This window comes from Dermochelys coriacea, chromosome 1 (genome assembly GCF_009764565.3).
Source record: "Dermochelys coriacea isolate rDerCor1 chromosome 1, rDerCor1.pri.v4, whole genome shotgun sequence".
NCBI lineage: Eukaryota > Metazoa > Chordata > Testudines > Dermochelyidae > Dermochelys > Dermochelys coriacea.
The window spans coordinates 39,796,553-39,811,341 of NC_050068.2; the positions used below are offsets into that span (position 1 = coordinate 39,796,553).

At 44.2% G+C, this 14,789-nt stretch overlaps 1 protein-coding gene across 5 annotated transcripts in view; it reads left to right on the forward strand.

Moving 5' to 3' along the window:
- The first annotated feature begins 7,923 nt into the window (after positions 1 to 7,923).
- The window catches only part of IFT88 (intraflagellar transport 88), an 88,179-nt gene continuing 81,313 nt past the window's right edge, over positions 7,924 to 14,789 (forward strand). For 3 of the 5 annotated variants that reach the window (XR_006277611.1, XM_038409373.2, XM_043504275.1), the window contains exons 1-4: positions 7,924 to 8,101; positions 8,825 to 8,920; positions 10,381 to 10,443; positions 12,216 to 12,272. Coding sequence is in view for 4 of the 5 variants with exons in the window: in XM_038409373.2 (XP_038265301.1) it covers positions 8,831 to 8,920; positions 10,381 to 10,443; positions 12,216 to 12,272 (210 nt within the window). In the remaining variant the exon portion in view is untranslated. The remainder of the gene's footprint in view (positions 8,102 to 8,824; positions 8,921 to 10,380; positions 10,444 to 12,215; positions 12,273 to 14,789) is intronic. The other 2 variants (XM_043504273.1, XM_043504274.1) reach the window with 2 other exon arrangements.

Consider the following 14,789-nt stretch of genomic DNA (forward strand, 5'->3'; position numbering starts at 1 on the left):
CTAGGCTAAAATATGGTTCCTTAACATGGCTATAACAGTGAAGGGAGGGGTTCTTTCCATGTGGGAAAGAATAAACATGTTATAACATGGCTTAGCTATAACCATATTAAACGTGTTTATTTCTGTTGTATATATGGGGCTGTAGAATGCAGAAGTCCCTTGTTCTCAGTCCAGTGCTTAGTCCACTAGATCACGCTTCCTCTCGCTATTTTTGGCTTCCTCTTCTTGACGCTACAGTGGCTATCAACAGGTGAGTCAGCTCAGCTACCAGCAGACAGCTAGAAGGGAACTGTGGCAGCTGTACTACCAGAACAGAATCCTGAAAGGCAGTGCCTCATAAAAAGCCATCAACTGAATGGGCATTCTGCCAAAAATCAAAGTACCTTTGGCTCTGGTTTACGTGGACACCAGGGCCCAGCTACAGGGAGGGAATATAAATACTATGATCTTTAGAAACACTATAAACTGATGACAAACTTTCAATCAGAGCAAACAGTTTATATCGGAATATCTTTGCCAGGAAAGAGGACAGAAAACTACATTTTTAAAAAATGAAGTAGTGGGGTAAGGGGGAGGGAGAAAAGTTGCCATGGGCTTTGCAGGGCCTAGAAACTAACTCTCAATTGAGCCATTTATTTACAAAATCGTATCAACTTAAATGTCTAAATCCTAGATTGCAAAGTCTCTAGAACAGGTTTTCTCAACTTGTGGGTCATAAGTCATGACCCAAAATTGAATCACCAGAATGTGTTGAAGGGACATGGAGGCCCTTGAAGGGAGGAGAGGAGTTGGGTCCTGTTTCCACAGAGGTGTGGAAGGTTTGTGGTGGAAGGGGTTCAGACCCTGCACCTATGTCACAGCAGCAGCTCCTGCGGCTCCAAATCTGGGGCTGATGGGGCTCGGCTTCCCACTCTGGGAGTTGCTACCCCTTTCAGGGGTCATACACCACTCAGGTTTGGCCCTCCATCATGATGATGGAGAACCAGCCATGCCAAATTTGAGTGAATGGCACTGTGATCCCAGGTGCCAGTTTGCAATGCCACTTGTACAAATTTGGCCTGGCTGGCTCCCCTGAGTGACACTATGACCCTGTATGTCACAACACCCAGAGCAGGAAGCCAAGTCCAGCCAGACCTGTGGGGCAGGAGCTCCCACTATGGTATACATAGTGTACTTATTATATTAATGTGTATATTATATATTGTGGGTAAGAATATTAAGTAAATGAGGTTCATTTATTTGTTTTGCTCTTAAACCTATTTATTAGGTTGTGACAGGCTATCAAGTTTACAAATTGTTCTTGAGCCTAAAAAGGCTGAGAACTACTTTTTTAGGGCAGGGATTTTCTTCTGTTATTTATTTGTATAAGGTATAGTACAAGAAGGTCTTAATTCCTGTCTGGGATCCTGAGCCACTACAACTATGGAAAAAATAAAAGATACAATTCCTATAAATTAATGTCATTAATTAACCTGAGTTTTCAATACCTTCACAGTGTAGCCTCTCCCAGCCCTCAAGACAGCCAGAGAATTACAGTTGACCTCTGTTCTGCTATTAAGTAAACATGGTACAACTTGTTCCTTGCTATAATCTCAACTAGGTTAAAATGTACCATAACCATTTAAAAACCATGCATCAGTCAACAATCTGGAGATGATTAGTTTGTTTCATTAAAGATATCTTGCTATTAAGAAGCACCTTTGGCCCAGGTACTTAAGGGTTTTTAGGTTCCTAACTTCCATTGAAATCAATAGAAGCAAAACAGGAATGTTTGCCTCACTAAGATCCTACCTATTCATGAACTATTATCAGTGTCCTTCCAATCTTCCACATGCACATTCAACAGTTATCTTGCACCTGCTCAGAGAGTAATTAAATCATTCCTTGATGCTGTCCAGTATCTGGTGTATGGTTTCATGAGCCAGGGATACAAAGGGTAAGGCAGCTTCCCCAGAATCGCTAGTGGCATTTGTGACAATTTGTACCCTGGTGTTCATCCTTTTTACAAAACTCTGATAAATCTTGTACAAAGTTATTCCTTGTGACATATCATTTGAAACCTTATAATTTGCTGATCATCGTTGTCCTGGTAAAATGTGTATGGCAAGATTGTATGTAAAGTTATAAGATTCTACTGTATGACATTGCTGAGACATGCTCCAAGTTTAGAAAAGCAGGCAGACACCAGTTCCTCAGAGACAAAAGGAAAACTGATGCCTCAACAAAATCAAATGGATTATCACCTAGTTAAGTGGCCATTTTTTGGCAGGAAGAAGAGTGTGCATGAGAAACTTACATCTTGGCTAACAGACTTGTTGTCACCTGAACCCCAGCTGGAGATGATTCTCAAAGAAGAGAAATGCTACAAGAAGGGAGAACAGAAGACACAAAACACATCTCACCCCTCACTTCAGCTCATGGCAGCAGCAATGTTTGAAAGACAAATGAAGCACCATTGAACTGGGGGAGTGGTCCTAGCTGAAGGAATTCAGCCAGAGTGCTGTGAGCACGTGGTGAGAAAAACCTTTTTGCTTCAAGTTCACTTAGCTTTTTAAGTTAGGTATTAGTCTGTGTTTTACCTTTTATTTCTTTGTAACTAATTCTGACTTTTATATCTCATTATTTGTAATCACTTAAAATTTATCTTTCTGTACTTGATAAACATGTTTGTGTGTGTTTGGATTGAAGTGTTTGGACTCTCCATGTGAGACAAGAGGGTTTGTATATATCATTTTCTATTAGTCTGTCATTTTATTTTCTGTTAGCTTGTACTGCCCAGCAGAGGGTGCTGGGCAGTACAAGATGCACATTTCTGGGGACAACTCTGGTACTGAGAATTTGCTGGTATTGCTCTAGAATATAATTCAGGAGTGGCTGGCTAGGAACACACCTATAACTCAGCTGGGAGTAATTTACATGCTAGAGGCTGCCTGTGAGCAGGCCGGGAGAGGTTGCTTTCAAAGCAAAGCAGTGTAAAAGTTTCTGTTTATGCACTAAGCAGTAAGGTTTGGGGGAGCAGGCAGCAGAATCAGGCTATGCAGCCTATTACCCCACCAAAGTTCAGGAGGTCCATTGCTTCAAGTCCTTCTATTATTTCCTGCACATTGCCCAGAGTCAAAATACTATGCAGCAGGACACGCTTAATTGCCATGCACACCTGAATGACAACCGCCCCCACCATGGATTTTCCAACACTGAACTCATTGTCCATTGACTGATAGCAGCCTGGGATTGCAAACTTCTAGAGCACACCCTCTTTCCTACAGTCAAAGCAGGCCCCTCTTTTCTACGGTCAAAGCAGCTCTCATTCTGATGTGTCTGCAATGGAGGGCTAAGGCGAGTTCAACACATAACCCCAGGAAAGTGGACTTTGTATTTTAAATTTCTACAGCAACTACTGCTCATCTCAGATCTGTCTCACAATATAGTTGCACCACTTCATCCTCATTTTGTGGGTCCAAAAGTGCCACTAGATCATGTGGAGCTGATCAGCGAATGCCGACAGCACTTTGCAATTTTTAAGCACTTTCTGCATCATCCATTCTGCCTTCTTGTTTGTCTCATCTTCATCACAGCATCATCAGTTTCTGTGGCAGTCATTGCAGCTCTGCAAATATAGAAGAATCATGAGACCTGTCTTTAAAACAAACACAATAATGCCAATCTGTTCAAGGTGATCCTGGATGGCAAGATAGCAGACACTGAAAGAGCAGCACAAAGAATTTTTAAAAGTTTTTAAAAGTTGCAAATTTTTAAAAAGTCACAAAAAAGTTATGGGCTGGAAGAAAGGGAATTGCAGGAATTTAACCCTGAGCTCCCATAATTTTCTGAATGTACTGCTGGTATTCCACAATGCACTGCAAATATTACGTACAAAGGTGTGCACCAGATGGTAGTATTGGGTACAGTAGGATATGTAAACATACTGCACCACATCTTTTGCTGACAGAACTTCTGACAGTAAGGAAGCATAGCAACAAAGGCTGCTAAGTGTGCACATGCTCCACTGACATAGAAATGTTGGTAATGTTCTACCAGGAAAATTTTCTAGTTTAGACATGGCTTTAGATTGTAAACTCTTTTTGGTGTAGGCTCGGGACCATCTCTCTGTGTTTGTACAATGCCTACCAAAATGGGGTTCTGGTCCATGAGTAGGGCTCCTAGTCACTAGGGCAATGCAAATAATAAATGAGTTATAAATATTATGACTTTCTATTATATGCAATATAGAGCAACATATTAAGAGTTGCCAGAATGTGTTACCCACACACTCTAGGGCACCCCACCGTTACCCTTCAGTGGGCTCAAGGAATAACCCAGTTAATTTAAGCACCCCAACCCTTATCCAATTCCTAGGGCTCAGGGTGAAAGGAAACTACCCTTATTCAGTTCCTAGGGCTTAGAGCCACCCTTACCCAATTCCTAGGGCTCAGGGCATAATCTTCTGCAGGTTTGAGGGCCTTTTACCAGTGAAAGAACCTTACACAGTAATATCCTTAACCTCTGTTAAGAATTACCAAAACAGAAGACGCACTCTAAGCATACAATGCTCACCACTCCAAATAAAGCAGACAAACTTTTCTTGGAGGCCAGTCAAGATTAGATCATCGGGGACTCCAGCCTCTGCACTGTATGATTGGCAGGATGCTGAGAGCGGAAGTTAGAAAACACTTCCCATATTGAGGGCATCTCATTTTTTGCCTCCCTATCAAAATGCTTATCTTTCTTCCCAGGTACAACTATAGCATCTGTCAGATCATCCGTCAGAATTTGCTATCCCTGGATCAGGGGATGAGGAAAGGTGAATGAGGGAAAGCGTATTCTGACAGGATATAGGATTAGCATCAACTGTCCTAATTTTCTGGTCTAAAGGATGAGGAAAGATGAGCAGAAGAATATGCTGCCCCTTGGTAAGCACACAGGCTACAATTTATAAACATGCTTAACGTAACCCATAAAGTACTCACATAGAATCGTGGGACTGGAAGGGACCTCAATAGGTCATGCATAACATTAGGAACATGCATAAGTGTTTGAAGGATTGGTGTCTTAGATGGTATGATGATGGATGCTACACAGAATTCTAGAAGGAACAAACAGGAATAGTCAACCTACATTAACCATAATATTTAGGTGCCTGATCTATCCCAGTGGCCCACGCAATTCTCTTGAAGGATCAGGTCCTAAAAGTTTTCACTAATCTTTTTTCCTATTGATTCATAGATTCCAAGGCCAGAAGGGACCATTGTGATCATCTAGTCTGACCTCCTGTATAACACAGGTCATAGAAATCCCCACAAATCATCCAATCTTGATTTAAAAATGGTCAGTGATGGAGAATCCACCATGACCAGTGAGAAATTATTCCAATGGTTAATTACTCTCACCATTACAAATTAATGCCTTATTTCCAGTCTGAATTTGTTTAGCTTCAACCAGGGCTGGCTTTACGTTTTTTGCAAAAACAAAACAAACAAAAAACCTGACGAATACGCTGCCGGTGGAGAGAACAGAAACATCGGAGGGAGCTGCCGCTGAATTGCCACCAACGGCAAGACCCAACTAAGAAGAGTCGCCACTGAATTGCCGCTACGGGAAACAAGGGAGAGAGGCTGCTGCCAAATTGCCGCCGGGGCTGCTGCCAGAGTTCCACCCCAACGACAGCTGGAGTGCTGCCCCTTCAGCAGCGCTGCCCCAGGCACCAGCTTACTTAGGCTACAGCTGGTACTTAGGCTACTCAGGCCTACAGCTGGCTCTGGCTTCAACTTCCAGTCATTGGATTGCGATATATCTTTCTCTGATAGATTAGATATTTGTTCCCCATTTAGGTAATTGTAGACTAATGAAGTCAGTCCTTAACCTTCTCTTTGTTTAAACTAAATACATTTTGCTCCTTGAGTAAATCACTTAAACCCAAGTTTTCTAAATCTCTAATCATTCTCATGGCTTTTCTCTGAGCCCTCTACAATTTAGCAACATCCTTCTTTAGTTGTGGTCACCAGAACTGGCTAGAGGATCCAGCAGCAATTGCACCAGTGTCAAATACATGTAAGGGGACTGTTGCCCCCTTACTAACATTCAGAAGGGGTGTTTTAGTTGCTAGCTCCCAATACTAAAAAGGGGGAAGGGTCGATGGGGAATCAGGACCCTGAGACTGACAGCCCCCAGGAACAATGGGGAGAGGCCAATGCTCCAGGTCAGCCTGAATGACAAGGCGAGCAGGCTAATCAGGGAGTCAGGAGGCCAGGGAGGTCCCGTCTTCCGGGTGAGCTGGATTTGCCTGGGTCAGACTGAGGAGAAAGCTAAGGAGAAAGCAGGGGCCCAAGGTAAGCAGGGGAGCAGAGCTGTGCCAAATCCAGAGGAACCAGAAAAGCAGCCCATGAAGCAGGTCAGTGCTGGGAGCAGAATCACAGAAGCAGCCTGCAGTGCAGACCTGTCCTGGGAGCAGAGCTGCAGCAACCAGAGCCAGAGGGGCCAGAGAAGCAGCCCAGGGAGCTGGAGGTAGAGCAACAGCAGCAGCAGTGCAGAGACAGAGTGGTGGAGCTGGGGCTGGAGCAGTCCGGAGCAGGGTGCGGTGAGCAGTTGGGGAGATGGAGGGGGACCCTGGACAGTGGGCCCAGCACAGGGAGATGCCTCAGCCAAGAGGCTCTGCAGGCCAGGCTTGGATCATAACCCCGACAGGGCGGGGGCAACACTGGGAAGAAGGGTCCTACCACTTAGAGCGTGAGGCCACCACCAGAGCCAATGTCTAACCCACAGCATCCCTGCAGCAAAGCCGGGCCTGAGAAGAAGGCCAGGGACTTACAAGGAACAGGCTGTGAACTGCCCTGACATTCCAGAGACACTGTTTGTGATGTTCCCTGCCACAGAGCGGGGTGATGTGTTTCCTTTAACCTTTCCCATTTTTCCTTATTCTTTTTAAAATTAATTGTTGATTAAATAATTTGCATTTGGTCATTGGGTCAGAGAAGTGCCCTGTGCAGAGAGAGTACCCTGGATGAGGACACCCTAGCCCCTGTCCTAGGTGACCACAGCAGGGCTGGGGGTCGAGCCCCCCAGGAATCCTGGGCCCAGCCTTGTTGGGGTTACGAGGACTCTGCCAGACAGGAGAGTGGAAGGGGAGCCCTCAAGGGCAGGGAGGCCGCTGGGTAAAGGAAGTGGGAGCGAGGACTCAGATCCTTTCATTAGCCCACTTCACTGGGGTAGTGCAGAAGCCAGGAAAGTTCCCCACAGTAGCGGGACTATTCCCCTGCTTACATACAGAAGTAAAAATAATCTCTTGACTCTTACTCGATTTCCGTTTATGCACTCCAGGATTGCATTAGCTCTCTTGGCCACAGCCTGGCACTGGGCGCTCATGTTCAGCTGATTATCCACCCCCCAAATCTTTTTCTTTGTGAACTGTGGGTCATGAAGGAGCTTCTCCGTTTTGTGCCGGTTGCTCGCTTCACCTTTCTCTGTTCCACGTTCAGCAAGGCCAGGGTTACTTGTTTGGTATGTTTTGGGGAGCGTGAGGCCACCACCAGAGCCAATGTCTAAGCCACAGCATCCCTGCAGCAAAGCCAGGGCCTGAGAAGAAGGCCAGGGACTTACAAGGAACAGGTTGGCTTTCCTGAAACTGACAAGGCTTCACATCTGAACCTGCCTAACCTAGCAGGGAAAAGGAAGACCTGCCTCCGAATCAAGCCTCCAGCAGGCAGCTGTTTACAGCCTCCCTGGCGCGGCACAGCTAGAGGCCGGGGCACTGGGGTAGAGGCGGCCTCTCGCCTCCGCTTTCCGGCCCCGCCCTTTGCTCAGGGAGCCGCCTCTGAGGGTCAGGGCCGAGTGTGAGCCGCGGCTTCCAGACTTGCTAGAGCGCATGCGCCAATCGCTCGCGCGCGCGCGCGCGCGGAGCCTCGCTGCTTCTGGCGCGACCCGGGCCTAGGCCCCCACGAGTCGCTCTCGTCTCTTAGCAACCGGACGCACTGCCCCCTCCCGTTCCGCTCGCCGCGGTGCCTTATGGGATGGGACCGTGGGAGCGACCCCTGCCCGGAGCCCGTGCGGCGCGGGCCTGTTACCGGCTCCCCTGCTAGCGGGGCCGCAGGGCGGGCTCCCGGAGAAGGTAGAGCGGGAAGATAACGGGGCTGGAGTCGATGCAGGAGCAGCTGCGGGGCGGGGGGCAGTACTGGGGAACCGGAGGCGAACGGGGAATCGCGCCGTCTAACGGTTTCCCTCCCCTCCCCGCGCCATTGGCGGTAGCCCTGGCTCCTTGGGACAGAGCCCATGTCTCCCGCTGTGTCTGGACGCTCCGTACCGCAGTGGGGCCCCTCGCCCTCCGGCCGGGGGAGGGGCCCGGGCTCCCCGCATTTGAGGAATTCCACAAGTCCCCGTCTCGTTTTGCCCGGCATCGTGTAGCGCTGGCGCGGGGCGCGAGCATTCAGAGATCGGCCTGTTCGAGCTTCAGTTCTGTATCTCTGCCAGAGCAGAGACCCGCCACAGGCCTGGCCGGACGAGCTAGAGCATCGGGGCAATTATTAATCCGTTTTCCTTACCCCGGGTGCTTCAGCTCTGCTCAGAAGCTCTTTGACCTCAGCGGGGCTTGTTACTTTTTCAAACAGATTCGCTTTCAAGTGGACTGTGTCCCTTTAAATCTACGCTGAAGCTTTTTGTGGAGGTTTAATTCAAAACCTGCTGAAGTCAGGGTTCAATTTCAGTGAGGTTTGGATTAGGTCTAAAGTTTTAGCTCTTGTGAATGAAAAAAGCTCAGTACTATTCATGATTTTACAATTGTAAGGAGACTTGTGATGATGCTGAGAAAATATTTGGCATAATTAATTTTTCTTAGGTAAAAATGATGCAAAATGTCCACCTGGCACCTAAAGCAGATGAAGATGATCTTTATTCTGGCTACAATGATTATAACCCCACCTTTGACACAGAGGTACAACTACTTATCATTTCTCAGTTTTTATGTATGTAGGCCATGCCTTTGTGCATGATATAAGGCAATCTTCACTGGAGTTGGCATTTGATGGTGCTTTAGATATAATCAGAAACAAAGCAGCAATGCTTGCTGGTTTGAAGATAGTTTTCATCCACCCATCCATACAGATTTATCAACAATCTCGGAGATCATTTTGAGTGGTTACAATTTCATTGGTGGGTTTCTATTCTGAGATAGATGCTGCTTGAACGTGTATAACAAAACTATTTGCTGTTAAGATTAGAATTTATAAAATATTAAATTGTAACTGTTTAAAAGTAGAGGTTTAGTAGGTTTGTGTTTTGGCGTCTGGGGTGAAGTCTTAGCCCCATTGAATTCTATGGGAGTTTTGACATCACCTTCAATGGGACCACATTGTGATTTTCTTTGAGTCAAATTTACGTATTAAATAGAATAAAAACACTAATTTATCAAAATAAAATTATATTTGGAAAACTACTGTTGTATAAAATCATTTTAACCCAATTAAATAAGAATGCAGACTAAGCATAATCAATAGCTTCTGTTCAGTGTTGAACTACTTGAACTTCTTAGGTCCAGCATTCTAGAACTCATTTATTTTACCCTAAAGCTGTCCCTCACCACATGTACCTTTATATGAAATAATGGAATCATAGAAATAAGTGATGTAAAAGACATAATAGGTCATCTAGTCCATTGATCATTATAGTGTATTTTCAATATATAGTTTCCTCCTCCATAAGCTAGTGAGATTTATACTACACCCTGCATGTTTAAATATATAAATAGCGGAATATCCAATATATGTTTGTTTTAAAATTTCGTCACTGGAATAGCAATATGAGATGCACACTAGGATCAGTTAAGAATTCCAATTAGTACATTCCTTTAGACAGAAATAAAAATGCTGTGTATGGTAACTACTAAGTATTATAAATCAAGCTCAATTTTCTCCCCGTATTTTACTATTCAGTGGTTACTCTGTTTTGATATTGCTTTGTGTAAACTAAAAGTTCTTTAAGTTGTATAATCATAGCTTACTGACACTACAAACTGTAATTTGGCAATATCCAAGGGCATCCTAACACAGGGGCTAGTGCCCCCACAGTGGAAATATTGTAGGAGGTCCACTTCCACATATACTTGTGCATGCCTAGTGGGGATGAAGGGGAGGCAGAGGCAAGGGTGGGACCAAGAGGGGCTGAAGGGACTGCTGCAGGGCCCAAAATCAGGCCTGGGAACAGATCGGAACTCCCAAGCTCCCCTTTCCAGCCTGGAACCGGTTTCCCCCCCAGCCAAGTCTCAGTACCTCCCTTCACTCCCTCTCCCATTCCTCGTCTCCCTGGCAATAGTAAAGTACTGTAGGAGCAAATTAGGTACCTATTTTTTTTTGTTTTCTTTGGATAGGTCTTACTTTTTTTTTGTTTTTGTTTCAGGATTTAGAAAATGACACAGCTTTTCAGCAGGCTGTGAGAACTAGTCATGGTAGAAGACCCCCAGTAAGTAAATTTTAAAATATGTTGCAATTTTTCTAAACATTCTCAGGAGGTTTGGGTTCTAATCTTGGCTTTGCCACCCACTGCCTTTGGGCAGGTCTAAAGCTCAGTGCATTGCTAAAATGATGATGGAATGTTTAGCCATTTGTGAGATATAAGGCCAAAATTATTAGAGCTACAGCATGAGATTTGAAACTTCCACCATTCAGTAAGTATAGTTCTTATACATGATTATTTCTTAAATATTTGGATGGAGAAAAGTTGGCGGGGGGAGGCGGGGGAGAAGGCAAGGCATCCACAGTCAGCCTGTGGAACTTTTGCCAGAGGATGTTGTGAAGGCCAAGATTAATGGTTCAAAAAAGAACTAGATAAATTCATGGAGGATAGGTCCATCAGTAGCTGTTAGCCAGGATGGGCAGGGATGGTGTCCCTAGCCTCTGCTTGCCGGAAGCTGGACCCACTACGGCCGTTCTTATGTTTATCTGTCGGGGGTGAGCCTATCCAGCACACCACTGTGTGCCCTCCCCCTTAGGTTCTTTCAATCAATTACGAGATTTACACTGACTTAAGAGAATGCACCCCTCTGTGGGGTCTGATTTATTAAGTTTCTACAAAGTGTGACTTATGTGGAGGAACTAACAAAAGTCACCTTGCTCTGGCTCCTTATAAGACTCCTCATCAGCTCTTTGTCCCATTTCAGGAGACCTTCTCCTGAAGCTCAGGTTATGCTTCAGACAGTCCCTCCTTGGGCAGGTATACATTAATGAAACACCTAGTCAGTCACTCTCCTCATAGCAAGAGCCCCAACCCTCCTTTTGGGGCTGGGTTATAATTTAGCCAGCTGTAGGGCCTTAACCAGCTTCTGCCTCAGCTGCCACTTTTTTATCAGTTAATCCTGAGGCTAGCAGGATCCACCAGGCAGCCTTCTCCTCACTTATGTAGGGGCCTTCTTACTCTCTTCAGTGTCTACTGGCATCTCCCTGAGATGACGGAGGATACAGCATTCCTTCTCCCAGCTCGTTCCCAGTTGGTAGGGGGGCTCTGCCCCCCTCTGCAAGGCTCCTGCCCCAGGCCCTTAAAAATCAGGATTTCCTTCCAGGTACTGTTCATTCCCAGGACCACTTGCTTTACTTATCCCCTCTAGTCTTTATGTTGGATCCTTCAAATCCTTAAAAAGGCCATACCACATGGCAGAGTGGCCTGACCACTAGGCACTACTGCCTTGTTCCTATATGATAAAATGAGCCAGATATTGATTAGAATGAAGTAACAGATTCTAAAAAAGGTCCCCGCATAATGCATCCAACCAGAAGGAAATTGGCCTTGACGTGGTACCTCAAGCATGGGATGGAGAATGGAATATAACATACAGAACTCTGGAGTGTTGTTGCAATTTAATTTTATTCAAATGACTTTGGTTACTTTTATTTAGTTATGACTTCAAAACTCTTACATCCTTTTTCAAAAGAAATGGAAAATTGACATGTAGACCCTACTTTTGAAATGTATATTCTGTTGTAAGGACTGTGTGCTTCTAAACAAGAGCTGAAACCATTAAGAATCATGTGCAGTTTAATCACCAGAAAGGTACATATTTTAAAGAGGGAGCTATGGTTTATACAAATAAAACTGAACATAGAGACATAACTATAGAACTTTCTGTACTTTTTTTAATGCATGATCATTTCTGTGAACTTGTTTTATTAACCTATGTAAAAAGACTGAGTAATCACATTTGGATTAATTATGGTTTGTTTTTGTTTTTTTTAATGAAGATAACAGCCAAAATTCCTGGCACATCAGCTTCACGACCTTTAGCTACAGGGTTTGGGGTAAGTTTTAGTTCTGTGCTTTAAACTTAATCAAAGAGAGGTTCTACCTGGAGTCTTGAGTATATACAACCCTCTAAATCCTATGTACAGCATTGTCTCTTTTTGTCTCAGTCCTTTCCTCCAGTGAGCCACACTCATTGCTTAACTTTGAATATCAGCAACTGTGCACTTAGCCCGATCTACACTGGGGGTGAATAACGTAGCTGAAGTCAACGTACTTAGACCTACTCGCAGCAGTGTCTTCACTACGGTGAGTTGACTGCTGCTGCTGCTCCTCCCCAGTCGACTCTGCCTGAGCCTCTTGCAGCGGTGGAGTACAGGAGTCGGGGAGAGTGCTTGGGGGTCGATTTATCACGTCTAGACTAGACGCAATAAATCGATCCCTGCCCGCTGATCTGGCGGGTAGAGTGTAGACATACCCTTAGACAGGGCACAGTTACTGATTTTTCAAGATACTCGACTATGCTTCCTAGGTACTGTATTAAAGGGCAGAATCCAACATTAAAGGTTTGATTGAACTTGCATTGAAATTGATGGGAAGACTTCCATTGACTGCAGTGAGAGTTGGACTGCACCCTTTGTGTTTATGTGGTGGACAGTTTTGGAGTATGCTGTAGAAATTGCATGATCCTAAGGTAAATATTAAATTGTAAAGAATTTTCAAATTACATTTAAATTTATAAAGATTTCTTTCTAGTTCTTAAATCCTAAATATAGACAAGATCATTTGAATAACTAGTTAATTGTTAATTACTTTAATTATAGGGTTTTTTTGATGCCTGATTTCTCTTTGGTCATCTTGTGGATACCACTACCAATGCAAGATTAAATTGGAAGGAACATTCTTGAGTGCTTTTTATCTAGTCCTATTTAAATAACTCAAGCAATATAATTACCCTTATGAACTATTCCACAGTACATTGGACTTCTGTCAGGAAATTTTTCCCAATAGTCATAATTTTCCTGTTGTCTAATTTGATGTCATTACTTCTAGTTACACCGTTTTGGAACACCTTAAAATTCCTCATCCTCCTCAGTGTTAAGACCCTTTAAGTATGTGCTTCTCTAGACAGGTATATTGCTTTAGCTATCTCTTAAGCAAGCTTGCTGGTTAGAATTTTCAAAAGCACCTAAGTCCCATTGAAAATCACTGCACTGTAGGCTTTTCTCTGCCCCTGTCCTTTGATCAGGTCACACCCCTTTATCATATTATTCCCCCCCCCCAGCACTCATAGTTTTGGATATTTGGTGTAGTAATTAGTGGTGGTTGGAGACGTTAATTTGGTAAAGGGCTGTGTGCAGAGGGGCAGTTCCCACAGTAATGGAACGCTGGCATTATTATTATTTGTATTATAGCAGGTGAGGGCTCTGGTCATGGACCAGGACCCCACTGTGCTAGGCACTCTACAAACATGGAACAAAAAGACACTCCCTGCTCTGAAGAGATTACAGTCCAAGTATAAGACGAGAAAAAAAACAGATATAAACAGACCAATGGGGAAGTGCAAGGAAGCGTAATGAGAAGTAATAATCAGAATGGCTATGCTTTGGTCTCAGCACTCTAACAGTCTAACTGTTGTCAATGTTTTTATGGGCCTCACTGCAAAGGAAGGTTCTGAAGGGGGATAATGAGTTTAGTTTTCAGATGTTTACAGGGAGCTTGTCCCAAGCATGAGAGGTAAACTTGGGAGAAATAATGAAGGTGCTTGAAAATTTAACAAGTGTGCGATAAAGGCTGACATAAATGAGGTAATTAGAGGCAGGAGTCAACCTTTCAATACTGGAAGAGAGATGATAGTGTGGGAGATATGTCATGAAAGGACTTGAAAGCAAAGAGAAGCAGTTTATGTTTGATACAATTGAGAAGAGGAAGCCAGTGAAGGGAATCAAAGAGATGAGTGACATGGTCAAAGCAGCGGGCTTGGAAAATGATACTTGCAGCAGTATTATGAATAGATATGAGCAGGGCGAGACTGCATTTGTTAAAACCAGAAAAAAGAATGATGCAGTAATCAAGATGCAATATAGCGAGAGTACAAGTTTTAACTGTGTAGCTAGATAGGAATGGATGCATCTTAAATATCTTATTCAGAAAGAATCTCTAGTGGGACAAAGTTTAAGCTGTGGTGCATGGTCTATGGTATACAGTAGTTATCACTATAGTAAGGTGGGGGCCTGTGGCTGGAGAAGTAGATGGTCTTTACTGTTAGGTGGCTTAACTTTTCATTTATTTGCTGTCATGTGTGTTATGCATGCAGCAGCAGTAACTGTTTATAAATGAAGATGCTTAGGTGGCAGGGAAGGGGATAGAAGTGGTGATGGAGAACATATTATCAATTAGCTGTTGCAAATTAACCCTTATATACCTTCTCGGTTGAGGGATAAAATCTGACAGAAAAGCATAGTTCACAGTGAAAAAGCTTTTATGGTCACCTGGCCCCATTTTATCAGGTTTAGGTTAGGGATGTAAAATGTTAACTGGCCCCCAGCTGCACCCACCCGGCTGGACGGCCAGCT